The 27,562-nt window shown below is 44.1% G+C and overlaps 1 protein-coding gene across 1 annotated transcript in view; it reads left to right on the forward strand.

Moving 5' to 3' along the window:
* SPAG1 (sperm associated antigen 1) overlaps nt 1-27,562 on the forward strand; it is a 697,262-nt gene that overhangs the window by 648,682 nt on the left and 21,018 nt on the right. The window contains exons 17-18 of the mRNA XM_069220554.1: nt 8,384-8,548; nt 18,962-19,309. Coding sequence (XP_069076655.1) covers nt 8,384-8,548; nt 18,962-19,309 — 513 coding nt within the window. The remainder of the gene's footprint in view (nt 1-8,383; nt 8,549-18,961; nt 19,310-27,562) is intronic.

Consider the following 27,562-nt stretch of genomic DNA (forward strand, 5'->3'; position numbering starts at 1 on the left):
CCAGCTTCCTTCAAAGGTTTTGCTAGACTGTCCTGTAGGCATACCATCGTTATGGGTGATTTTCAAATTGGGGCAAAAGTCACTATAGTAAGGTATCCCTAATACCCACCTGATCTAGATCCAAAGCCTACAAGCAGCACTGAAGACCTTCAATCTGACCTTTTTGAAAAATCTGGGATGGCCAGATTTATACAAAAAATTTGTACCCCCGAACAGCAAATTTTTCACCACAGCTTGAAGTAGGGGAGTTTCCTGCGGGGGCCCTCCCATTAATAATGTTCTTATGTTTTTCAGCTGGAAAGCCCAAGAATAAAGTTGAAAATCTGGGACTGCTAAACCACCTTCAAATTTGTTCCTTCAAAGCTTTTTGTGTGCGATCCCCACTCCTTTGGTTGACCAAATAAAACTACTAATTTTACCCAGCAATTTTTAACCACTCTCCTCTAAAAGTTAGCAGAATCATATTATTAAAGATAAAAGTACATTTTGGGATTATCACCATTTTTACTGTTTATTCTTCTGATAATTGTGAGAGGGAGGCATCCCCCATGCTCTCAATAATTTCTTGGTCTCCGTCATGAGCTTAACAAAGTTCACTTAGGGCATTCTTTCCAGCTACTGTACAACCTAAACTCCCAAATACCTTAGTCCAGTGGTTCCCAACCTTTTGATTTCTGCGGACCCCCACTTTAACATTAATGGAACCCAGGGACCCCCACTGAATCATCATTGGAATCCGGGGACCCCCACCTGAGTCATTACTGGAAGCTGGGGACCTAATTTGTCAATATTTGTTAATATTTTTTAATTTTCTAGGCTCTCGCGGACCCCCTGAGAAGGCTTCGCGGACCCCCAGGGGTCCCCGGACCACAGGTTGGGAACCACTGCCTTAGTCATTAACTCTGTTTTTTGTTGATTTATCAGATATCCAAAGTCCCTCCCAAAATCATTTCATGGATGGTATCTATTAAAAAAGTCCTCTTTAATGGGAAAGAAAATGTCACTTTTAGAAAGTTGACATTGTCCTGCCCCATGCCTTCTGATGGATACACCTACCTGTGGATTCCTCACCTAAAGAATTCTCCCCTCGCGCCAGCCTCAACGGAAATTTCTTCTAGCTCTGCACGTCGACGATGACGTCACAATCACCCGACTCCACACAACGCCATATGACGTCATCCAGGCAATAAGAAGCCCTCGTCGACGTGCAGACGTCAGTTCCCTTTTTTCCGTGCCTGAATAACGGTTGTTTCTTCGAGGCTCACAGGGAGCTACTGTTACCAACGGACGGTTACGATGTCGCAGCCTAGAAAATCCGGCTTTAAACCTTGTAACCAATGCGGGGGTCGGATGTCGGTTACCGACCCCCACGAAAACTGCCTCTGGTGCCTTAGTTCTGATCATGAGGTCGAGGCATGCGGTTCGTGCCAGCGCATGAACCCTAAGGCACTCAAAGAAAGAGAGGCAAAGTTATTCTTGGCCCGGTCCAAGAAGAAGAAAGAGAGGCGTCATAGGAGGGAGTCTTTGTCGAGATCCTCTAGGTCTCGTCATCACCATAGTGGCTCTCGGCGCCGTCATGGATCTCGGCGCCGATCGAGCAAAGGACGGTCCAGGTCTAGATCGGCTTCTCCGTCGACTCGGCGTCGTCCGACGTGGGAGATAAGCCCGAGCGTCACCCCTCCACCTCCTGCGACCCCGACGTCACCTGGGTTGGTCTTTGAGGTCGAGCCTCCCCAGAGGCCTGAAGGTTCTCCTGGCCAGGAGTTACCTGGAGCCTCTTCAGCAGCTTTGCCGGCACCGGTGCAGCAGCAACAGTACCCGGCTTTCCCGACTCCGGGATCGGCTCCTGCAGCGTTTTTGAATGCTATGTTTAACATCTTTGCTTCCACGGCGCCGGGTGGAAGTCATGCATGTCCATCTGGTCCTTTGGCCTACGACTTGGGTGTTCCGGCGTCTTTCAAGTCGGCGCCGTTCACCCCGTTTATGTCTGCTGCGTCTGAAGCGACGCCGATGCCTACAACGTCGATCAGGATGGCTACACCTGTTACGGCGCCATCGGATTCGCCTCGGATCCCACCGAAGTCCAAGAACGCTGTGGAGCCGGAGCCTACGGCTTCGGACGAATCCGATGTTCAGCGCCGATGGAGATCTTCGACGTCGGCTGACGCCTTGTCGACTCCAGGCTTGGAGTCCAGACTTAGATCAAGGCGCCTGGCCCTTCGTCTCTTGGAGGAGGAGGAGTACACAAGCCAACACCTGGAGGAAGGAGAAGTTGTAGAGCCCTCAGGTGACTTCCAGGGTCTGGACTCAGCTAGTGGCCTTGACACTACCCCGGAATGGGATCTAGCTTCTCCTGGAGAGATCACAGAGGAGGCAGCTTCTTTCCATTAGGTCATTCGTAAGGCTGCGGACTTTTTGGATATTACTCTTCCTACCGCGAAGGTTAAGAGAAATGTATTGACAGAGGTCCTCAATCCGACATCGGCTTCTGCTGAGCCTCTTCTTCCATTCAATGAGGCTCTGCTGGACCCTATTAAGGATATTTGGATGAAACCTGTATCCACCGCTGCGGTCAACAGAGCGGTGGCTCGGCGTTACAGGACGGCGCCTGGGGATCCGGTGTTTCTTTCCAAGCAACCAACTCCGGAGAGCCTTGTGGTCCAAGCTTCATGTTCCTCCAGATCCTCTCCTGGCTCGTTTCCTGGGGTTCCTGCTGATAGAGAGTCGAAAAAGATGGACCATACTGCTAAAAAGACATTTTAGCAGTATTGCAGTATGGCCCTGAAATCTTCCAATGCCACATGCATACTGGGACGTTGCATACATGCCCTTATGGAAGAGGCAAAGGGCCATCCTAATGTGTCACAGGAGATGCTACACTCCTTGATCTTCCGTTTGATGGGGAAAAGCTCTTCGGTTCTAAGGCTGATTCAGCCTTAGAACGTTTTAAAGAGAGCAGAGCGACCGCTAGATCCTTGGGACTCCAGTCGTCGGCCTCATCCACCTTTAATGGCTTTCGGAGATTTAAAGGATTTGGTCGTGGTTCCTTTCGAGGAAGACTGCAAGGACCACAACAAACTGCTTCTACCCTGCCTTACAGATCCTTCAGGGGCAGGGGCAGAGTCCGTACGAGAGGAGCCACCTTGCAGCACTCTGCCTCTTCCTCTTCCTCGGGAGGGGTGCAGCAAGGAAAGCAGCCGTAGTCCTCCACCATTCCCTGTCCATTCGTCTCCAGTAGGGGGAAGACTTACCCTTTTTCTTCCAATGTGGGAGGTCATAACATCAGATTCCTGGGTCATCGACATTGTGAAGAGGGGGTACGCTCTTCCCTTTTGGGAATTTCCTCCCATCCTTCTGTTCGAAAGACCATTTTCTCCTGTTACAGCAGGAGGTATTATCCCTGTTACAAAAAGGTGCAATAGAGTTGGTTCCCGAGCAAGAGAGGGGTCAGGGGTGCTATTCAAGATACTTTCTGATTCCCAAGAAGGATGGTCGGCTGAGACCGATTTTGGACTTGAGGATTTTGAATTGGTTCCTCAAACAGGAAAAGTTCAAAATGCTGACCCTCTCACAGGTTCTTTTGGCGTTGAACGAAGGAGACTGGATGGTGTTGGTCGATTTGAAGGACGCGTATTTTCATATTCCGATCCTCAGATCGCACAGGAAGTATCTCCGTTTTGTGGTGGGATCACAACATTATCAGTTTGCGGTCCTCCCGTTTGGTCTTACTTCAGCACCTCGAGTCTTCACGAAGGTGATGGCGGTGGTAGCGGCAGAGCTCAGAAGAAGAGGGATCGCTGTGTTTCCCTATCTGGACGATTGGTTGATCAAAGCCAGTACTCCAGAGCTTGTGCCGTGCCATCTCCAGTCGACGACTCAATTGTTGTACGACCTGGGGTTTTCAGTCAATGTACCCAAGTCTCACCTGGAGCCCTCTCAACGCCTCCTGTTCATAGGGGCAGTATTGGACACGACATTGAATCAGGCCTTTCCTCCGCCACAGCGGGTTCAGGACATACAGGCTTTGATTCCAATGTTTGGAAATGGAGCGGTAGTTCCAATCCTCAAAGTCCTTCGTTTGCTCGGTCTGTTTGCTTCTTGCATACTGTTGGTCACTCATGCACGCTGGCACATGAGGGCTCTCCAGTGGTGCGTCCGCAGACAGTGGTTTCAGCACAAAGGGAATCTCGAGGACTCGATAAAGATCTCCAGAGACACTGCGGTGGATCTTCAATGGTGGGCAGCGGTCGACAACCTGTCTCAAGGAAGGCCGTTCTCGCTACCCCCATCAGTGGCCTCAGTGGTAACGGATGCTTCCACTTTAGGGTGGGGAGCTCTGGGGGACCTGGAGATCAAAGGCCTTTGGTCTCCAGTAGAACAGAAATTACGCATCAATCGGTTAGCATTGCGGGCAGTACGGCTGGCACTCATGGCCTTCCTCCCTTCCATTCGTGGTCAGTCAGTCCAGGTTCTAACGGACAACACGACCGCGATGTGGTATATAAACAAACAGGGAGGAGTGGGGTCGTATCTTCTCTGCAGAGAAGCTCTTCGACTCTGGTCCTGGCTTCAGGACAACAAGATCTGCTTGATTGAACATAATTTGTCCGGAGTCCTGAATGTGCGTGCAGACATTCTCAGTCGAAGCAGCTCGGTCGACCACAAGTGGCGTCTTCATCCAGATCTAGTTCTGTATATCTTCCAGATGTGGGGATATCCACAAATAGATCTGTTTGCAACTCAAGAGAATGCGCAGTGCCCACTGTTTTGCAGCCTCCAGTATCCGGTGCAAGGAGCTCTGGGGGACGTGTTTCAGATGTCCTGGAAGGGTCAGTTGCTTTACGTGTTTCCCCCCACACCCTTGATTCCTTGAGTTCTCAGGAAAATCCGCCAAGACCGAGCTCAAGTCATCTTAATAGCTCCAGATTGGCGAGAAGGGTGTGGTATTCGGACCTACTCCAACTCTCTCAGTCCCCTCCGCTCCGTCTCCCTTGCAGGGTGGACCTCCTCTTGCAGTCGCAGGGGCAGATTCTACACCCCCACCTCCAGAGCCTGCATCTTCATGCCTGGAAATTGAACGGGGCAATCTGAGTTCCTTTTCTCTCCATCCAGATGTGGTGGAAGTTATTCTATCGGCCAGGCGACACTCCTATGCAAATCGTTGGGCTAAGTTTACAAACTGGTGTGGAGAGAATAGTTTAGATCCCTTAAGAGCTGGTTTATCTGACATTTTGTCATTTGCGCTCTATTTGGCACAGAAAGGTTTTTCAGTTGCCACTGTTAAGGGTTATCTATCTGCACTATCTGCTTTTCTGTGCCTTCCTGATCAACCATCCTTCTTTAAATCACCAATTGTTTTAAAGTTTCTAAAGGGACTCACTAATAAGTATCCGTCCACGCCATTCGTTATGCCTCAGTGGGACCTTAACTTGGTTTTAACTTTTCTTATGGGGGTCCCGTTTGAACCCATGCACTCTTGTTCTTTACGGTTCCTAGTATTTAAAACTGTTTTCCTGGTGGCAATAACATCTGCCAGAAGGGTTAGTGAGCTTCAGGCTCTAACTGTAGAAACCCCATTCCTTTCCTTCTTCAAGGACAAAGTGGTGTTGAGGACCAAGGCGGCTTTCCTACCGAAGGTTGTTACACCCTTTCACCTGGGGCAGTCAATTACTCTCTCTTCCATTACCCTCCACCTCACCCATCCAAGGAGGAAGAGAGGCTCCACCGGCTGGATCCGCGAAGAGCACTGAGCTTCTACATCGCCAGGACGAAAGAGTTCAGACAGGATGAACAGCTCTTCGTTGGATATTTGGGGAAGAGGAAAGGTAGAGCGGTCCACAAGAGAACGCTATCCAGGTGGGTCATTCTATGTATTAAGATCTGCTATTCTTTGGCGAAGAGAGATCCACCTGTGGGGCTTCGTGCCTATTCCACCAGGGCCAAAGCAGCTTCATCAGCTTTGGCTAGAGGTGTTCCTGTGGCTGACATCTGCAAGGCAGCGACCTGGGCATCCCTTCATACTTTTGCCAAGCATTACTGTTTGGACTCTGAGGTCAGGAGGGATGGCCATTTTGCTCGCTCGGTGCTGCAGGATTTCTTGGTTTGACCATTCGGGCACCCACCACCGGAGGTTATACTGCTTGGGGACTCTATTCTTTAGGTGAGGAATCCACAGGTAGGTGTATCCATCAAAAGAATAAGTTACTTACCTTCGGCAACGCTTTTTCTGGTGGATACAGTAACTACCTTTGGATTCCTCATGGTCCCACCCACCTCCCCGTTGCCTGACTGGTCAAACCGGGAAATCCTTGGGTGAGCATCCTTGGTCTTGTATATATGTATATAATTGATTCATGTATATAGTTGTAATATCTGTATATACATTTCCTTTGCAAATTAAGATAGTTCAAGGAAAACATGTTTGGACTTGACTTAATATATTTTACTCTTGTATTAAGCAATCATCACTGTTATTTAACTTTGTTTTATTATAATAAATGTTCTATTTTCATTCATTTGAGATGAATATGTACTCTTTAGGGTCAACCTGTTCGCCTCTATGGCACGTACAAAATGGTGATAACTGACGTCTGCACGTCGACGAGGGCTTCTTATTGCCTGGATGACGTCATATGGCGTCGCGTGGAGTCGGGCGATTGTGACGTCATCGTCGACGTGCAGAGCTAGAAGAAATTTCCGTCGAGGCTGGCGCGAGGGGAGAATTCTTTAGGTGAGGAATCCACAGGTAGTTACTGTATCCACCAGAAAAAGCGTTACCGAAGGTAAGTAACTTATTCTTCTGGTGCCTGCACATGACTTGAGATAGCTGGCAGTTAGACCTTATGAATTCCTCACAGGCAGTCACACAGTAGAGGACATAGGTGTGCCTGAATGGGCCAGTTGGGGGGCCTGAGCTGAGCACAACACCACTTGCAACTGAATAGGCAGAGCTCTTACATCACTCAAAGGGTTTGACACCATTGCATTGTTCCTGCTACCAGCTTAGAAACAGGTCAGGGGACTTGGGAAATCCAAGGCACTTCAAAGAGAAACCTCTAGAAATGTTCCTTACTTCAAAGAAGGCAAAAGGTAGGAAAATAGAGACCACCTCAGTTAATTTTCTGGATCTGCGGAAGCGCTCTCAGAGAACTGCCTACTCCTATGGCTCCTGTCTACTCCACAAGACTGCTTTGCCGCACCTGGAAGGACTGCTTTGCTGCCTGAAGCCTGCCTTAAAACCTTAGAGACCTGTCCTGCTGCTTGAGCCCTGCTTCTTTATCTGAATTCAAGACTACCAGAGTGACTTCAAGGGCTAGTTTGCTGGCCTCCTGCTCATAACCTCAGGGACATAGCAGGCTTCAACCATGTAGAACCTGTACTTGGACCCAGCCTGAGTGAATACAAACCCGCTAGTGGTGCCCCTCCAGTACTGGAATCTTGATGGTGGGGCTAGATGTGTCTAGATTGCCAACATCTAAAACATGGCACTTAAAAACATTTTTGGTGAAAAACTGCTCTGAGAACTGAGAGAAGATCGAGACCAACCTGCTAATCTAGTCGCCTGAAGTACATCGCTAGTCGGCCTGTCTTTGCAGCAGCACCCCCTATTATGTTCTCCGCAAGCAGCAAATTCTGTTCTGCGGTACTTAACTAAAAGGCTACCCGGCCTCCTGGAACTCTTGTCAGCCACCAACCTCCTGCCTAGTCCCAGTGGAGATTTTCATCTTCCAAAACAGTGATTATGTCCAAACATAGAAGTCTTCACCGCAGCTTTGTCCAGCGGTTCCCTGGCGATGACGCTCCCCCCTCAGACACCGCCTGCAGGCTTGCCCCGTTGAACTTTACCTTCTCAGAACTTTGTCTTCCAAATTTCTCTTAAGTCCAAAGGTAAGGACTGACCAGGCCCAATCCACTTCTTGCATCCAGCCCATGCTCCATTGTGGTTGGCCATATTTTCCACTTTGACCCAGTCTCACGTGACTACATTTCTGCAGTTGGTACAAATTTTCTTTAAAAACTTTCAAAATTCATAACTTCGGTTCTACTGATTAGGTTGTCTTCATTTTGGTGTCAAATTATTTTTTTTATGTGCTCCATTTTCCTGAATTGATGTGGGATTTTTGTTGTGTTTTATTACTGTATAAGTGCTGTATGCACACTTTACATATTGCCCCTAAGCTTAACCCGGACTGCTTTTTGTGCCAAGCTAAACAAGGTGAAGCACAGGTTAATATAGGCATCTGGCAGTAATGTCATTACATTTTTGTCTTCTAACTCATTAAAAATATTTAACCATTATGAGTTCTGTGTTTTTTTCCTATCCTATCACACTGATAGAGCAATGTCAAAATGATGTGTTATTTACTGTGTATTTATTTTACAGAATTACCAAGCCAGTATTAATGATCTCAGTAAAGTACTCCAGTTGGATTCAAACGTCTCAGAAGCACATAAGGAATTGGAAGAGGTCACGCAATCTCTTAGAGCAGCAACTAACTTCACAGTCAACAGCCACGAAAAGCCAAGAAAAAAGATACAAATACAAGAGGTATGACCATATCCTTTAAATACAATGATTCTTAAACATTTTATACTGGCCCGATAAGTTAACACAACTAGAGGGAGAAAAAAAAACCTGTACATTACCTTGACCCCTTTGTGTGCCCTTGCTGTGCTGTTTAAAATAATACAAGCTGCTGCAGACTAAATATTGCCTGCAACAAACGGTCTCATTTAAACAGGAGAGTAAGATTTAAATCCTGAATTATTCAGGTAAACCGTTTCTGAGGCTTTATTCACAAATGCTTTTTTTGTCCAAAAGCTGTTTGTTAGAACATAACTTCACTATTTACTAGGGTGTTTGAAACATGTTAACTGTCCATGCAATTTTCACATGTTGCTTAGGAAATGAAGTGTGGTTGCCCTGATGCAAATGTTAATCAGTGTACCTTATTAGTAGAATAATTTATTTTTTTCTATTATTTGCTGCTGCCGGCATCCAGTGTTAAAGTTAATATTGATGCGCTCTATTTGTCTTGTTATGAATATAATGCGTTTAAATACTTCTATTGCCTTACTTTGGTGCTTTAAGAATTTATATTTAATTGCTTGAAGGTATTTACAAGTGATTTTCTTTAAGATAATGTCAGACATATAGCAAAACTGTCAATTTTGGTGCAACCGTAATTCCTGACTGCTCTTCACAAAGCCTCTGTCTGGTTGAGTTTAGGGGCTCAGTCACTGTAATGCCTCTGACTTCATCTTTTGGAGTGGAAATGAATGTACCATCCTCCTGGTTGTTTTTCTTTAGATCACATCAGTTAATTTTGTTTTTCAAATTACTGAGATGGTGAATAATTGAGAACAGGTGTCTCCTGCAGTAACCTCTTTTATGTTCATGTCTAGCCGAAGTTTATTCACAGTATGTGTGACAGTACTACTAACCAACTCAGGAGAATGTCCTACATCAGATAAAAAAAACATGGGTCATTGTGGGGGTAGGATATGAGATTTCCTTAATCTTCGGTTGGATGCAGAGGTTCTGTCCTGTGTTAAAAACGTTAAGTGTTAACCTTTTTGTGTTTTGAAATGTAATATCTCCTTTTCCTTTTCGACAGCCTGTAAGCTAGTTCAATACGTTATTTTTTTATTATCTGTTTTGGAGTTTTCTAGAGTGTTATATGTAACCATTCTGTTCTCCATCATTGGAGCTTTCATAGATTCACATGCTTGAATCATCACTGTTGTCAAGCTGGCGGCCCCATTTTAGATGTAGAGAGTAGTGTAATATTAATTATAGCATAGAAAGCTTTAATATTGTCATATTAGAAGCCTATTCACAACATTTCAAAAGACCCAAACTTCAACCATTGAGGAGAACGCACAGTGAACAACACTCCCCCAAAGGCCATCATATTTCATATATCTACCACACATCATGTGTGAAGGAAGTCCCCTGAGCTTAGCTCAGTCTTCTTCAGATCAGTTAGCTTTCCTACTTCAAACTTGTTTTCATACTTCTAAGAGGAATTTCATCACCTTTTACGAATTATTAACCCTGACAGAACAGATCCCTCTTTAAAATGATCTTTTCAGACCATGTTGAACCTGTGAGAAAAAAGAGGCTTTACTCAGAACATCCTCACAAGTAGTGCTTTTACTGCATATATCCTGGCCACAAGGACTACAAAATCAGATGTACTTTTTCCACAAAAATCCTCAAGAAAGAGAGAGGGTAGCCTTTTACTGTGGGTTCATAAATGAAAGTTTAGAGGTATTCCTTCCTCTGAGAATGAATAGGAATGTTCCTCAAGAGCATCAAAAAAAGCCTAAGTAGAATTCATTCTAATGAAGCGTTATCCTCAGTCAACATCTGAGGGCATGCCCTTCGCTTTTAAGGAACCTACGTAAAAAAAATCAGTCAGGTTCAGATAATGGTTTTGACCAAGAAATTATAGTTAAATTGCCCTGCTGACAAAACAAAGGTGCCTTTGGAACCAATTCCAAGACCCAGTTGTTGACATTGTTACTGCTGACTAGGAGACCACCTTGAAGAAAGAAGACATCTTGCCACCATCATCAACCATTTCAAGGATAATACCATTAACAACCGTTTCTATGCCAACACTATCAACGACCGCTTCCGGACGACACCCTTGATGACCAACTCGTATATAACACCGCCAACAATCATCTTGACGACACTCTTGACACGGAACAATCGGAGTATAAAGTTCCCATTGGGCTAGTTTATAGCCCAACATAATTTATAGTTAACTATCAGGACCTGAATGATAAAGAGTATGGGGAAACAGTGGATGTTTTTGCTGTTGATCCTCAGGAACAGATCCTAATCCCAGGTTTTCATATCAACCCTTTGAGGAACTATTGCGTTAGTTACACCTTTGGCATAACTCTACAAGAGGTCCCCTCCCGTCCACAGAAGATACCAGTGAACTTAGTTCAACACACCAGCGCTAAGTATGAAGGACAAATCATTGTAGCCCCGCAAGACACTATTAAATATGTAACTGACATAGAAGTATTGTTTTTGGTTACTAACTATCCCATAAAGAGATCAGGGGCATTGTGGAAACAGCAACAACTTAATTTTGTTAATCATAGTACCATACATGTTGTACTAAGAAGAATGAAATGCTTTTATGCTAAAAGTATTTATTACAGAAAGAATCTGTCTTTATCAGTACATCTAAAAAAAAACTACACAGAGTATTATAAAAAAAAACAGAAGACACGTTATAAGTAACAGGAATAAAATGAACATTTTCAGTATTGCTAAAACGTCACTGAAAAATGGTCTAAAACACTCTATTGCCTATTTGTATGTGCTATACCCTAAGAACAGGAAAAGCAAAAAAACTTGCATTCTATAGTTTCTTGGGGAAAAGGGACGCACTGCATACATTTTTGACAGCAGAGAATTTTGCTGTTGGTGGAGGCGTGAAGACACTGTCCCCCGCGAAGGGCAAACATCCACTGCAAAGGCAGTCAATCAGTCTTCCTTCAGGACTTAGATATATCAGCTGCTGGTTTCAGGTGAGATGTGTTGTCTGTGAAGTGTGAAGTGCGTTTGCAATAGGAGATCATCTCTGTCAAATTCTCGAGTGATGATTTGGGCAAAGGATCTCTCTACAAAGTGGGCACATGACAGTTCTTATATCCTAAACCTTTATCAGAGATTGTAATGTGTGTGCTAGATTATGGACATCAAAGTGTAAGCTTATGATATTGATGTTATGGACATATAGAGGAAAAGGATGTCAATTCAGACTACACTCCTTTGAATAAATATCTATATAATGTGTTATCTGTCCTTAACTTAGGAAGGAATCAACACTTGACCCAGCCGAACGTCACCTTAGAGTTTGTATCTGTCAGTGATCAAAAAACTGAACAATGTCATGTTTCTTAGGGAAAATGCTGTCTGGGGACAATGGTATTATCATACATACATGACAGTAATTCTGTAAAAACAGGGAACATGGTGATGTCCATGGGCTAGGATGGAATCAGGGACTATCTAAGATGGAGACTGACCTTAGGGAGTTTACATCAGAACACCATGAATACCATGATGAATGGCAGTTTTATTATGGCCCATATAGGCAAACTATGCATCCACAAATCAACCAATAATTCAAGTACCAATTACATTGCTTAAGGATTAGTATACTTATCTATTTTCCTAAACCTGCAACAGCTGATTCTTGAGGACAGCCTTACAAACCATTGTCTTCTCTTCAGTTATGAGCTTAAACTCAGCCTAGGACGCCACACACTCCTATGCCTGTTCAGTCAAGACAGCCTCAGCTACTGCAATCACCTCTTGCAGCACAACTTGTAACATAAGCTTGTGGCAATTTCTTTTTAGCTAATGGCTATGGGTAAGTACATCAATACATGAGCGCAGAATAAGAAGCATATGTTGCACCAATATCAGGAAGTAATACTCACCCTGCTGCAGACTGTCCTCCAGATGACATTATAATAGGAAGGGCATCTAAACATTTGGTTCACCTGTTCCAATGAAGGAAAACAACTGCTTCCTTTATGAATTCAAGGGACCTACACATAAAGCGTTCAGAGAAATACCCATAACTGACCATATTTGGTCTGTGTGCCTAAACGTAATGGAAAACCCAGAAAGCAGAAGCAGTGATTCCCAGGCTGGAGAAAAATACAAAGCACCTGATGATACCCCTGCTTGCTAGGTATGGCACCCTCACGCAAACTCAGTGGTAATGGCCTAGAGGCGATTCAGGAGTCCGACAGTACAATGCATTGCACCACCTGACCGAGAAGGCATAAGACCTTAAGATACCTGCAAAATGCTTTCTGCTAAAAGGAATTCAAGGCAGTACTTGCCTGATACGACAGACAAATGTGGTCTGATATAGGGCCATACTTGGATCTACAGCCAGAAGACAAAAAGTTGAGTTAGAGTATCCTCTCAAAGGGGGAATGAGCATCATCTGCAGTAATTGACACAGCAATGGACATTCACACTTCTGGTTTCAGACAGCTTGCAGGGACAGCTGTTTTACACAGGAAGGCTGCAATCTACTCCTTTAGACCAAAGGTTCAAAGTAGAATATTGAATATGTTATATGATGTTGAATCCCCATTCGGACGGCATGTTGGCAAAGTGCTTCATTCCTTAAAGTCTGATACAGACACTGGAGAATCACTGGGGGCTCTTCCACATAGGCAGGCAAAGCCATTTCAGGAAGTCAAACAAAGGAGTTAGCACTCCTCGTAGGTCAGTAAAGTGATAGGTACCGACCATATCAATTTCATCAGCAGCCTTACCACCACTAATATGTACTACAGTACAGGGTGCCACCACCACTAGCATTTTGTCAGAAACAGGTTACTCATAAGAAAAGTGACAACCAGACAAGAAGCCAAGGAAGATCAACGAGACAGTGCTGAGACTCGTGCAGCTGTCACAGTAACTAACTACTAGTTTGTCTCCAGTCAGTCCTGTAGGTTTGGAAGTTTTCTTGTTATATAAGGAATGGACTAATACAACATCGGACTGTTAGGTGCTGGATTCAGCATAATTTAGCCACATACAGGGTTTCATTCAGAAGCTGCCACCTACACTGCCACACAAGAGGTCCCATCAAAATATTCACCCCTTACTGTTACAAGCCAAGATCTCACCATGTTAAAAAAAGGGGTACAGAGTTGGTTTCCAAGTGCCGGTAAAACATAGGTTTCTGCTCTCATTTTTCCTCTTCAAAACGAAATCAGGCAAATGGAGTCCAAGTTTAGATCTACAGCTATTGAAAGAGTTTCCCCAAGAACACATGGTAACTTTACAAGAACGCCTTCTGCTTCTACAGGAGGGGATGGTTGGGTGCAATTCTTAGACAAACAAGATGCATATTTTCATGCCCCGGCCCAAACATCAAAGATATCGGAGATTTGAAGTGGCCGGTCGCCATTATCAATTCAGAGTCCTCTCATTCGGCCTCAAATCTGAAGCAAGTATATTCATAAAATGTATGGCTCAGAATGCTACACTACAAAATCCAAATGATGCATCTGAAAGACTATTTCATACACATAAGGTGTCTTAAATTTTATATCGACAGGAACAAGTATTTTCATCAATCCGATTAACTTTTAGTGACTTGTGGTCTTCCTCAAAAAGAACAATCTTTCAAAGCAATCCAAAAGCTTGCTGGGTGTCTTCAGGTCCATAGTATTTTGAAGCCACCGAGACAGGTGAAGTTACTTGTATAGTATGTATGTATGTAGTATGGGTACTAAGTGAAACCGTAGTGTGAAGCCTGGCCACTGGCCCTCCTTTCCATTTGAGGTGTTACTGTTTTCTTATTTTGGGCTCCCTGTTTCACATGTCCGGGTTGAAGTCGTAGGATATGCCTGCCACCTGAGCAACCATCCTGGTGAGGTCTTTGTAAAAAGTACGGTGTACATTTAGGCAATGCCCCATACTTCTTGAATCCTCCTCACACTTCTCCTGCTGAAAGTACTTTCTTCATCCTAATAACTCTTAACTGTGTTTATGTATAACATGTGCATCTAATTCACAACTGCCTCCTTGCCACTTGTGAATTCCTTGCTGTGCTCTCTGCATGTTCCTTTTCTGTGCTGTATCGTAATTGAGCACAGAATGAATGTGCCTGCAGGCAGACAGGTTGACGATTGGCAAAAGACAAGTGGCTCCTTCACCAGACCAACTGCAGCAATACAGGCAGGATGCATGCTCCTCCCATAGAACAATAACAGGCACCATTTTAACAAGCAGGACATGTCTGTAATGGCAAAGGAAGGAAAAGCTTTCTGGATGCCTCTGCCGACGTATGTTGAACATTTACAGAGAGAATTAGGTTGGAATGGCTAGACGTGAAGGCAAGATTGCACCTTAGTGGGCTTCTCCTGCTGCAGACAGGGGCACATCTGCCTAAAATTGAGCTCCTCACGCAGGGATGCACCGGTGGACTGGCCTGTCTTGTCCATACAGAGGCACTGCTGCAACATCGGAAAGAGGGGCATCAGCCCCCGAGAGTCTGGGTTGACGACACGCAAGCTGCAAAGATGGCAGCAGAGACAGAGTAACTGTCTTGCAGACCATAGCAAGACCACCTGGAGCACTGCAGTGATACCAGCAGCTGTTGCGGCTTGTTGCCCAAAGGCAGACCACCAGTGAGACCATGGCAGAGACTGTGATCTCCCATTTGAGAAACTCTAACAACATGAGGTGACTGAAGCAAACTTATCTGCTATTGACTGCTTAATCATGTGCAGGGTGGGTACAGACCCCTCTTAGATGAGACTGCAGACTAATCCTCCCTGGAGAGCAGAGTGCTGCTAGCCCCATCACATAAACACAGAAAATCCTAAATTTATAGAAATCTGATCACTAACACCCATGACTCCTTGATGAGCCATAAATGGAAATGGGAGGCCCACCTTGAAATCCTGAAGGATGGAGGAGACGATTAGAGCGGGCTTCCAACTAATTTAACTTCAAAGACTTTATAGATTATACTTTACTAGAACATGCCTGTATAAAATGGAGAGAATAGCCACTGTTGCCTGTCTACAGGGATGTCAAATGTTAATTTCCCTGATACACACTCTCTGGAGGTGCCCGAGGATCCAAGGGTTTTGGGTGGGAAGTTCAAAAGCAGATATCCGGGGCCCTGGGAAAATCACTAAAGCTTACCCCACGGTAAAATTACCAAGGAGGTGTTGTGTCCTCTATGAGCAGTATAAGAAACTGGATAGCTGATACAATCCCTGTGGACCAAACCTTGGACCCTGTTGCACTGGTGTGCCTGGTTTTTAAGGCTGAGCTTGCTATATCTTTAGAAAGCATAGAAGCCATTACAACTTCCAGAAGTACTCCACTGTTACAAGTGGAATACATTTTCAGTTAAAGAAATAGTTTAAGTCTCAGTCAAGCAAAAATAAGTGAATTTTGTAGTATTGCTTTTGTTAAGTAAAGTGAGCTTACAATGTAACGTTTTTTTAAACAGATGATTGACTATGTTTGTTTTGTCCACTTAACTAAATCTTTTAAAGACTACAGTAAGGTTGCAGATAAGCTATGATGAAAATGCATATTTTCCTAGCAAAATTAGTGAAACTCCTTATATTATGAGAGACAATGATAAAAGACACGGTGGTAGAATGCATTCTCTACTTTTATCATCACAGCCACATAAAAAATGAAATTACATAGACATCCCTGAGCCATAAACTCCAAGCTACGGATTTTAGAACTACCAATTTTGAACCGTGATAGTCCTTAGAAGTGCCCAGAGCCAATATCACAGCCTCTTTGTTTGCTGCTCAACCAAAAGCTAAGCTGTCAATTAATTTCTTCATTATTTATTCTCAATTCTAGAGTAATGTTTTGCCATTTGGTCAGTAGGTAATGGTTATTTCTTTTAAAAGGATTTATTGTGGTAATATATAGAAAATTTTAATTTTTTGGCCGGACTGCTTATTTACTTTTTACCATAGACTGGTCGAAAGTGTCATTGTGTTTTTGATACACCCATGTTGTACATTTTGTTTTCCAAAGCTGAAGAAGAAATTGTTTTAATTTGAGCAGTTGTTAATGCTGCCTACTCACGCTTGTCTGGATTTGTGCACCGTCCTTCCTTGTTGTTGAGTCTTTTTTTTTTCGTTACAGAGCTCTCGTGCCAACTTCAGCTCTCACCTACTCCTTTGATCAGCTTTTGCTTTTAGTTGTGGCCTACAGTTATCGAAATACCTCTTGTGGACAGCCATATCACATACTTACAGTGGGTTTAGCGCCTAGGCTTTACTCAAATTTAGGGAACTACTTTTTTCTTTTTCTTTCAGCACTCCATGAGAGTGTATGTGTTTTTTGACTCCCACACACTTCCTGTGCTGCTGTTGTTCCCCATTCCTTCCTCTGTAAGAGCACAGCAACAGGTATATTTTTGTCATGGTGTGACTGAAGAGCAGACTTTAAGGGCTGTTTTTCTTTTGCCTCCTGCATTGCACATATTGCATGACTGCACAAGCCTTAGCAGACAAAGGCTTTAACAGCACTGGGAGAGGGGCTGGCTGCTGCACTCACTCAGTTTAATTTGAGGTAGAAGGTGTACTTAGCAGGACTTAAAAGTAGCTGTCCGTTAAATAAATGAATGACGGATGTTTAGAGCACGAAGAGCCGCTCAAGACAGGTCATCCTGATGCTGGAGAGTAGTCTGATTGAGGTAATAACTAGGGAGTAATTGGAATGTATTTATAAGTCAAGTTTTGAGAGTCGTGCAGAATGAGCTACCAGTGGAGCATCTCAAAGATAGGGAGGTAGGTTATTCCAGAAGTTGCCGGCCGAATCCCTAAAAGCTCTGCCACCATTTCTGACAGATCGGGGCATGGCAGTCACATTGGCCAAAGAAAAGCACAGAATCTACACAGGAGCACAAGGTGGAATCAGATTATGTAAAAAATGGAAGGCCCTTTTTCTGTTGGGTTTTCTGTGTAATACCCAAAGACTTTAATTGGATTCTGTTATGTACAGGAATCCACTGAAATTCACTGAGCTGGGAGGAAATTGCTGTCTGAGTGGAATGCTCAAAAACAGATGGGCTGCTGTATTTCCTGATCAGATGTTTGGAGCTGCCAGATAAAGAGAACTGACATAATCAAGACTAGATGTGATGAACACTTACATTGCATCTTTGCGAGTGAATGATGGCAATCTGAGGGCCAAAGAGAAGCGAATGGACTCCAAGTTCCAAGTTTATAAGGGCCACTAAGAGTGAGAATATATAGATTGAAATTAAATAGAAGGAGGGATTACACTCTTCTCTGCATTTAGTTGCTGGCAGTTTTTCCTTTGTCCATTTAGATAAGGAACTGAGGCAGGCTTTTAACGAAATTGGTCCTGGATGCTCAGCAATCTGCTCCTTCAGCTACTGCTGAAGAACAAATGGCTGGAGCATGTTTCAGTTCTTAGTCCTGTAAAAAGTTAATCTAGCCTTGGAAGCGTGTTCCTTTAAACTCTTCTGCTTTCTTTTATTTTTAAATTATGTTCAGGGTTCCCTGTGAAAACATCAAGCAGGCAATTTATAAAGATTGAACATTTTGAATTCAATGTACTTTGAAATATTTTTTAAATAATTCTTTACAAGCAAACTTTAGCAAAGCCAAATAGCTTGGCACTCATAAAGGTGAGACCTACAGACTTTACCACTGCTTGTCTTCTGAATAATGAACAGCATTTTCAGCAGAGTCTGAAGCTGACCGTCCGAGATTTTGGAAAGCCTAGTGTGTAGGGCCCTTTAGGCTGTTCTTTGAAAAACGTCACTTTTCATTTGTCTCAAAAGCCATCTCATGGGCTGTAAAAGCAAGGGGATCCATGCATTTTCTGTGCAATCACTTTAATTTGTTTTTGCATTAAATAGCCTGGCCTTAGAAAGCTGGCCGATTTCCCTATCTTGGGTTGTGGCATTCTTTTACTTAAGTTGGTCCGTCACTTTCATTTTTCTTCCATAGACTATATTTAGTCATAGGTTGGAGTTTTATACAAACATGATGTAAGGTGCTCTGAACTTTAACATAAACAGCCTTTAAGACCCACCAATCACTTGATGTAGCTTTTTGGCCTAATGTAATTGGAAATGTTTGAAATCCAATAGCATTTCTCCTCTTTGCCTTAACACTTGAGAGCATATTCTACCATCCCCAAACAGCATCTACTGACTTATTAAACATACACCTCTTTTATAATACTGCACATTTGACAACCTAGATCACAGTTCATATGACTCCAAAAAACTACTGTATTGAGTTAAGTGTGTTTGAATTTTGAGAATAAATATAAATAAGCAGATCATGTTGGTCTTGGAACCTAACCTGTAGTAGATACGACGTGTTTTTGCTCTTAGAGTGACATGACATTTTATATATGGTTTTGTTTTCCAAGGTGAATGAAAACGGCGATGAAGAAGTGAAGACATCTGTAAATTCCTTTGAAAGTGAAAGAGTAAACAGCAAGGACACTGTGGCCAGGAAACGTACAGTTTCCCAACCTACAAATGCATATGATTTTGGCCAACTTATAAATACAATAAAGGCAGAGAAAGATACAGCTGCCTGTGCAGAACTTTTAACAACAGTTGAACCTAAGGATTTGCCAATCTTCTTAAGTAACAAACTGGAAGATGATACATTCATAATAATTATTTGCTCTTTGAAAATGCATCTTTTGGAAAAGGACCCCAATCTTGTTTACCAACACCTTTATTACCTCAGTCAAGCGGAACGATTTCAGGTGAGTTGGCTGTGTAATTTAGTCAAAATCCTACCTTGGATCGAATGCTGCTTAGCTACATATGGAGCTAAATGCACGCCTCCAATGTTTTTGAAAATAAACCTTGTATAATGTGATGTTTTTTAATATATTCCAGGGTTGCATGTCAATGTCATGGATCACAAAAATGGTGTCAATGTTTTATATGGAATTAAAAAACGATACTTTTTTTGCAAGAGACATGTTTTGCATAAACTACATACTTATAAATGTAGCTTCTAATCACAAGTCCGTCATCATAGCCTCTTTCATTTGAAAATGATATAATTACAGATATTGAATAAGTTATGTTGAGAATGAAATACAGCAGCAATCTTTAAACAAGAAATCATGATTCTAGGTTACTGCATTTGCTGACTGAGAGCTTTTGTTGTTAGTACTTTAACATAAATATTGTTTAAATGTGGTGGATTATCCCTTTTTCATTTCTCCTGTATCTTAATTGAACACTCTAAACTCCTTCAACTTCCTAGTGCGTAAGTAGTGGCCAAATCTATTCACAGTCCCATTAGATTACACAAACATAGGTAAACTTCTGCTTTTGTTTACAGACTTATACTTTGTGTACTGAAGATATGTTTTATTTTATTGTACAAAGTCTAGATTGGGTATAGCATAAACAAGGTTTATGCTTTTCTCCTAACTAAGCAATAATGTAGAGTACTGCAGATACCAAGACACATGGAGAAATTGAAATAAGGTAGGCACTATGGAATAAATGAAGTGGTAACACAGTTTATTCTTACGCCAGCCAGAGCTCCCGATCAACCGATCCTCACAATTCAAATCGCTCTTCGTGTTCCAAGTTTGATGGAAATTGGAATGCTGCTGAGCAAACCATGAGGAAACATTAAGTAAAGACCGCATATCTCCCCTTCTTTAATAGCAAAAACTACAAAATGAACAATAGCTTTACATAATGACTTGAAAAAATGAGAACTTACACACCATCTTTTGATCCTTAAAAAGAAAGACAACGTATGGCTCGTCTTGGTACTGCTGACATCCCCTGCTTCTTGTGCTGCAGCTTGCTGCTTCAGGCTTTCCAGACTAGGACAGGCTTGCTGTTCTACACTGAGTTCCTCCATGGTGCGCCCCCTACACCTAGGAGCTAAGCTGTATTAGCTTTAAGCTCCTCTGGTGTAGGTTCCATCCAAGGAGTAGGTTCCTCTCCCTCAGGAGCGAGATCCTCACTGACAGGTTGAACAGGGGGTAGCTTTCCACCCTGCGTGCTTCTCTTTTTAGGAGCCTCCTGAGCCATTATTCCAGGCTCCAGTGCTCCTTGTTCCCTTAGCCTTTTGGCCTGTGGTCTGGAGAGGGCAAAGATACGCCTAGGGATGCCCAGCATTGCTGCATGGGCTTCTAACTCCACCTCAGCCCAAGCTGAAGTCTCCAAATTGTTCAGACACTCTATAGGTAGATCAGGGGACACTACAACTTTCTTTGGGGACGTAACCCCCTCCACACACACACATACACAGCTAAAGTTAACAACTGCCATAGGGTGGCACTAGGTGTTGTTATGAGCATCAGTCACTTGGTACGTGTGACCAAGTAGGTGGTGTCCAGGTAACACCAGTTTCTCAATCACCAATGCGACATTGGCACCTGTGTCCCTGCAGCCCTCAGCCTCAACACCATATATAAAGGGATGCTGCCTGGTCTTATCCATATTAAGGGGACAAGTATCTAGGGTGGCAAGGTCAATGCCACCCTCAGAGACCAAGATGGATTCAGTGGTCTTTCTGACTAGCCCAGAGCCCACTACAGCCCCCAAGGTGAGCCCAGCTACACTTTTGGACTGACTACTGCAACCACTATTGTGCTAGGGGCACTAGGGGTAGAAGTGGTAGTAGTAGTGGTTCGAGGCTTGGTGCTCTTTTTAGGACGGGTGCGGTCACCTGCCCTTGTCTACATAGGTAGCACAAAGGTTTCTTGTGGGCAGAGGAAGAGGACTTAGATCCACCCCCAGAAGAGTTTGGTGGGCCTGATGAAGACCCTTTTTCTTTGTTTGTCACCACCCTTGTCCTTACCAGAATCCTTCTTCTTGTGATCACCCCCTGTGGGAGCTTTCCTACCCACCCTGTTGCAGACCCATTTGTCTGCCTTCTTTCCCAGTTCTTGGGGAGATGTCAGATCAGAGTCCACCAGGTAGTGATGCCGCTGGACAGAAATGCAACTGTTAAGAATGTCCTCTCTTAAAATAAGGTTGCACAAGGCTTGATAGTCACTCACTTTGCCTCCATGCAACCAGCCTTCCAGAGATTTAACAGCTCTGCAAAATCCACAAAATCTACCCAATCCTGGGAGCACTTCTTTTTAGTCTCCCTGAACGTGATCCTCTATTGTTCTGTGATTAGCCCAAACCCATCTAAGAGTGCATTCTTTAGTGCTTGGTAATCATCTGCCCCTTCCTCTCTGACAGTGAGGAGTTTGTCTCTGCCTTTGTCAGAGAAAGAGAGCCACAAGATTGCTGCCCATTGTCTTTGATGGACCCTCTGTACTTTAGAGGCCCTCTCAAAGGCAGTGAACCACTTGTGGATGTCATCTCTGACCTTGTAAGGTGGGACTATCTTACTCACGTTCCTAGAGTCAAAGGCGTCCTCCCTGACCCTGGTGTCCCTAAAGTTATTGTTGCTGCCACCAAGGGGAGTTAGCCTTATAATCTGTCTCTCCCTCTCCACTGCCAGAGCCTCCCTTTCTAGGGATAACTGCTGCAGCCTCAGTTTGGCCTGGTCTAATTTCAATTTGTAGAATACCCTATCTAGCCTTCCCCCCCCCCCTCCGAATTACAGTGGTGGGTCCCATCAGACACTGATGAGAGATGATGAGGACCTATCCCTTCTCCTGGAGACCCTTTGTACCAACCCTCTAGGAGTAAAGTGGGCCTGACTGAGTGACCCCCCCCTTTTTCACTACCTTCAGTGCTCATAACAGGACTGTGGTGTTTCACAGTTTCTTCCTGACGTTCCTCAGTGTAGCTCAAGTCTAACCTGTCTAAGATTGAAGTGTCAGTCTCTACTTCCTCCTTCCCCTGTATGCCTGGGTTTTCCTGGTCAGCTTGGAGTAGTAATCCCAGAAGTAGATTCTTGTTGGGACTTCTCCCTTTCTTCAGTTTCCTGGAATCACACATCCTCATCAACTCCTGAAAAGTGTAGCTGTCATACTGAGAGTCTGGGACCGGAGTTGTGTTTTCCAATGAAAACATTTTACCTAGAGTAGTGTGGGTGCACCTACCTACTCTAAGTAACTAGACTACCTAAGAGTGTGGAGAAAGGGCTATGCCAGACCCCCAACTTACCCAAACTAGGAGGCTAGTGACCCTAATCACTAAGTGCAGTGTGTCCTAAAGACTAGTAGTGGACTTTCCTGTGGAAAGTTACTAGTGACCGAGTGGTAAGGCAATTGCAAGTGTCTTATCCCACCGATGCTCCACCAATGTAGGAAGCTGGTCTGGTGTGTGGTGGACACCTATGGTGTTGGTACTTTATACCAGGTCCAGGCATCCCCGATTAGTGAATGTAGGCAGTGCCTAGGAAGCCAGGGCTCTCTAGAGGTATCAGTAGATGAACAGCCATACTAGGAGACATGCAAAACTTATTCAATACCACAATAGTCACACAGTAACTTATCACACATAAAAGGAACCACACAGGGTTACAAAAATAAAGGTACCTTATTACAGTAACACTACACTAGATTACGTGTTGGCAGTCCCCCAACTGGAGATAAGTATACTATATATATATTGCTCCGTCAGGAGTCAGTACCCATGGGAGGTGGCGCATTTCCACCAGCGTAGCATACAGGCAATCAATTCCGAGGTCCAAACAAAAACACATAATAATGCGCTCTCAAGTAGATGCCTTCATAGCGTTTATTACTTGCATAACGTTTCGCCCGTAAAACGGGCCAATTCACATTGCAAGTTTCTCGTCACCCTTCCCCATTTAACTCTGTGATATACAGTAAACACAAAAGAAGGACTTACACATCAGAGTTATACTTGGCAGACATCTTAGAGGAGTATAAAGTGAAACACAATGTCAATATCGCACAGTGTAAACATATAAAATGAAAATAACATCATGAGTAAGGGATAGGTACAACCTTTTTTCAAAACATATCTACAAAAAAATTTAACATCATTGTCATATACCCAAGACTACTTAGGCGGCCGTCAAGGTAACTTAATTACCATTTGACCCCGTTCAGTGAAATAAATGACTGACTATTAAGAACTTGTCCTAATAAGAGACCTCTTTATACATCTATCAGTCATATGATCATCACCTACTGAAATGAAGATGTCCTTAGCAACCAGTTGCTATTTCCCTTAGATCGAAATATACAACACTGATGTAACAGTGCATATCATTATGGTATATTCCCATTTACACGTCATCCTGCTAAACCTTATTATCGATACTAAAAGACATACCGCATAACGTCATTAACCTATTCGATTTCATTGTTATATCAAAGACATTTTCATACGTTCTTAGGTACATCTTTAAAGTCAACGCATAGTGCGAAATTCATAAATATTTCCTCTTCAATGTCTGACATCCCACTGTTAGTATACAGTCTCTATTTGTTCAACACTCAATGTGGCAACTTAAATGTTCTTATATGACCACTGTAAAGTTGTCCAATTCAACAAATTCTATAATGAGTTAATCTCCCGTATCTAAGAAAACAATCATCTAAAACCCTATTTTTAAAAAACATTGCTACTTGAACTCATTATGTATGACATGTCCCTTAATGTATCTTTTTTATTCTACATGGAGATGAATTCCCAATTCCTCATCCTGATTAAGACCTATAGGGGTCTTCGTTTCAAAGTCTAATATCAGCCTAGATTCCTGCTGTCTCAATCTAAGTTCATGATTACCCCCTCTTGGACTCAACGGTATATGTTGAACAGCATAGAAGGATAGGAGTGAACTCTTGCTCCCTTGTTTATCCAGAAAGTGTGTAGCTACTGGATAATGCGGGTCAACATTATTGATTGCCCGCATATGTTCCATCACTCTCTTTTTCACCATGAGAGTTGTGCTGCCGATGTATCTTAATTTCCATGGACATTCCAGTACATAGATCACATATATGGTACTACATATTTATATATATATATATATGTTCTATGGCATGTGTAGCTGCACATACACATGCTATGCATATTGATGCCGACATCTAGCGTTGTGCTCGGAGTGTAACAAGTTGTTTTTCTTCGAAGAAGTCTTTTAGATTCACAGGATTGAGTGACTCCTCCTCTTCGGTTCCACTGCGCATGGTCATCGACTCCATTGTTAGACTGTTTTCTTTACGCCGTCGGATTCGGACGTGTTTTCTCTCGCTCCGACATTTCGATTTGGAAAACTTTTAAAAACTATCCTTTTAGTCGGTATTGTATCGATGGTGTTATTCATCTTCCATCGAAACAGCAGTACTGTCGGAAAACAACTTTGTTCACCCTTCGGGGTGTGCGCGCCCAACTCGGGCCTACCGTGTGGAGAGCCTCATGGATCGGACTCCATTCCGATTCTGCCCTGCCAAGTACCCATACACAGACCACCATCTGGTTAGCAACCTCTGCCTTTCTCCACACCATCGGGAGGAAAACTGCGAGGCCCTTTGATTGTTCCGATTGAAAAAGACTCTGAGGGACCGAACAGCAAGAAGGCTGGAAATGGCGTCGAAGAGCGGAGAACATTTTGACATTACAGAGGAGGAACAAATGCAGACAGCAGTTTCTATCCGAGACACAAAGTCAGAGCAGGAATCTGAGGAAGACAGACCCATCACAGCAGGCCAGCATGTGAGTACGTCTGTCCCTGCACCCCCACATAAGAAACAACAGAAGACCTTGGGTACGCCACTGCCGGAAGGCTATGGCTCACCCCGAAAAAGACTTTTGGTGACCGACCCTCGGGTTCGGCACCGAAAAAGGCCACGCCTCCGACGACTTCGAAGTCGACAAAGACTATTGAAAGCTCCATTTCAGACTCCAGTAGACAACAACAAATTTCTGAGTCGAAAATGAGAATAACTGTTTTGCAGCCGAGACCTTCCTCATCATTTTCGATCCCGAAAAAACATCAAACTTCGGAACCGAAAAAGGCAAGTTATACAGAGGAACAAGGACTTTCCAAAAGACTGCAAGAAAGCCATACAACCTCTGAGGAAGAGACAGAAATTGAACCAATCCTATAAAAATTATGAAAGAGAGACAGTCTAGGATACACATCCATAAAGAAACAGGGAGAAACATCACAGCACCTCAAAGCCTTTCAACCTCTTCTCACACAGTAGAATGTTCTGATAAAGACAGACAACATAACAACCAGGGAGGGCCACATTCATCCCAGCTGTCCCTTCTAGCCCCAAAAATTTGGAAAATGGGCAATTGTAGGAAGTTGTCTCTGTAAATACTATCTCAAAGTGAGAGATAGTGTGCACAGAGTCCAAGAGTCTCCCTTAGAAGTAAGATATTGGCAAAATTAGATAATTCTAATACTCTATTTTGTGGTAGTGTGGTCGAGCAGTAGCCTTATCAGAGGGTAGTGTTAAGTATTTGTTGTACACACACAGGCAATAAATGAGGAACACACACTCAAATACTTACTCCAGGGCAATAGTTTTTAGATAGAAAAATATATTTTCTTAGTTTATTTTAGAACCACAAGATTTGAAGTAAATACATAAAATGCAAGGTACTCCACAAAGGTAAGTAAGGAACTGTGAATTAGAGCAGTAACATACACAGTTTTGGTTAAAATGGCAATAAAGCTATTTTAAAAGTGGACAAAAATCAACAGTTCCTGGGGGAGGTAAGTATTGTTTAGTTTTTCAGGTAAGTAAGGCACTTACAAGTTCAAGTTCCTGGACATAGGCAGCCCACCGTTGGGGGTTCAAGGCAACCCCAAAGTCACCGCAAGCGCAACACAGGGCCGGTCAGGTGCTGAGGTCGAAGGAGGGCCCGAAACACATAGGCGTCTACGAAGAACGGGGTGCTTTGGTTCCAGTCTGCCAACAGCTAAATACCTGTGTCTTAGGAGGGCAGACCAGGGGGGTTTTGTGTAGCACTTGGGGGGACACAAGTAGGCACACAAAACACACCCTCAGCGGCACAGGGGCGGCCGGGTGCAGTGTGCTTAGCAGGTGTCGGGTTTGCAATAGGAATCAATGGAGGGACACGGGGTCACTCTGTCGGTGCAGGCAGGGCAGAGGGGGGCTTCTTGGGCCAGCTACCGACTGGGCTAGGCAGAGGGTCGCCTGATAGTCACTCCTGCACTGGAGTTCGGTTCCTTCTTGTCCTGGGGGCTGCGGGTGCAGTGCTTGGTCCAGGCGTCGTATTTTTTTGTTTCAGGCAGTCGTGGTCAGGGGGAGCCTCTGTGTCCTCTCTGCATGTGTCGCTGTGAGGGTCCAGGGGGGTCGTCTCAGGTTACTCATGAGGTCGCAGTCGCCTGGGAGTCCTCTCTGTAGTGTTAGTTCTCTGGAGCTCGAGCCGGGGGCATCGGGTGCAGAGTGTGAAGTCTCACGCTTCCGGCGGGAAGAGTGAGTTCTTTAAAAGTTGAAAAGTTGTTGCTGTTTTTGAACAGTGCTGCTGTTCACAGGAGTTTCTTGGTCCTTCGGGTTCAGGGCAGTCCTCTAAGGCTTTAGAGTCGCTGGTCCCTGTCAGATGCGTTGCTGTGCAGGTTCTTTGAGTCTGGAGACAGGCCGGTAGGCTGGGGCCAAGTCAGTTGTCGTCTCTGCAGGGCTTTCAGGTCAGCAGTCCTTCTTTGTGTAGGTTGCAGGAATCTGATTTCCTGGTTTCTGGGTTGCCCCTAAATACTGAATTTAGGGGGGTGTTTAGGTCAGGAGGGCAGTAGCCAATTGCTACTGTCCTGGAGGGTGGCTACACCCTCTTTGTGCCTCCTCCCTGAGGGGGGCGGGGGGGCACATCCCTAATCCTATTGGGGGAATCCTCCAAAACCAATAAGGAGGATTTCTAAAGGCAGGGGTCAACTCAGCTCAGTGACTCCTCCTTGTTTTTCTCATTATTTCCTCTGGACTTGCCGCCAAAAGTGGGGGCTGTCCAGAGGGGCGGGCACCTCCACTAGCTGGGATGCCCTGGGGTCCTGTAACAAAAGGCATGAGCCTTTGAGGCTCACCGCCAGGTGTTACAGTTCCTGCAGGGGGAGGTGAGAAGCACCTCTACCCAGTGCA

Source organism: Pleurodeles waltl, chromosome 2_2 (assembly GCF_031143425.1).
Source record: "Pleurodeles waltl isolate 20211129_DDA chromosome 2_2, aPleWal1.hap1.20221129, whole genome shotgun sequence".
In the NCBI taxonomy this organism is placed as follows: Eukaryota; Metazoa; Chordata; class Amphibia; order Caudata; family Salamandridae; genus Pleurodeles; species Pleurodeles waltl.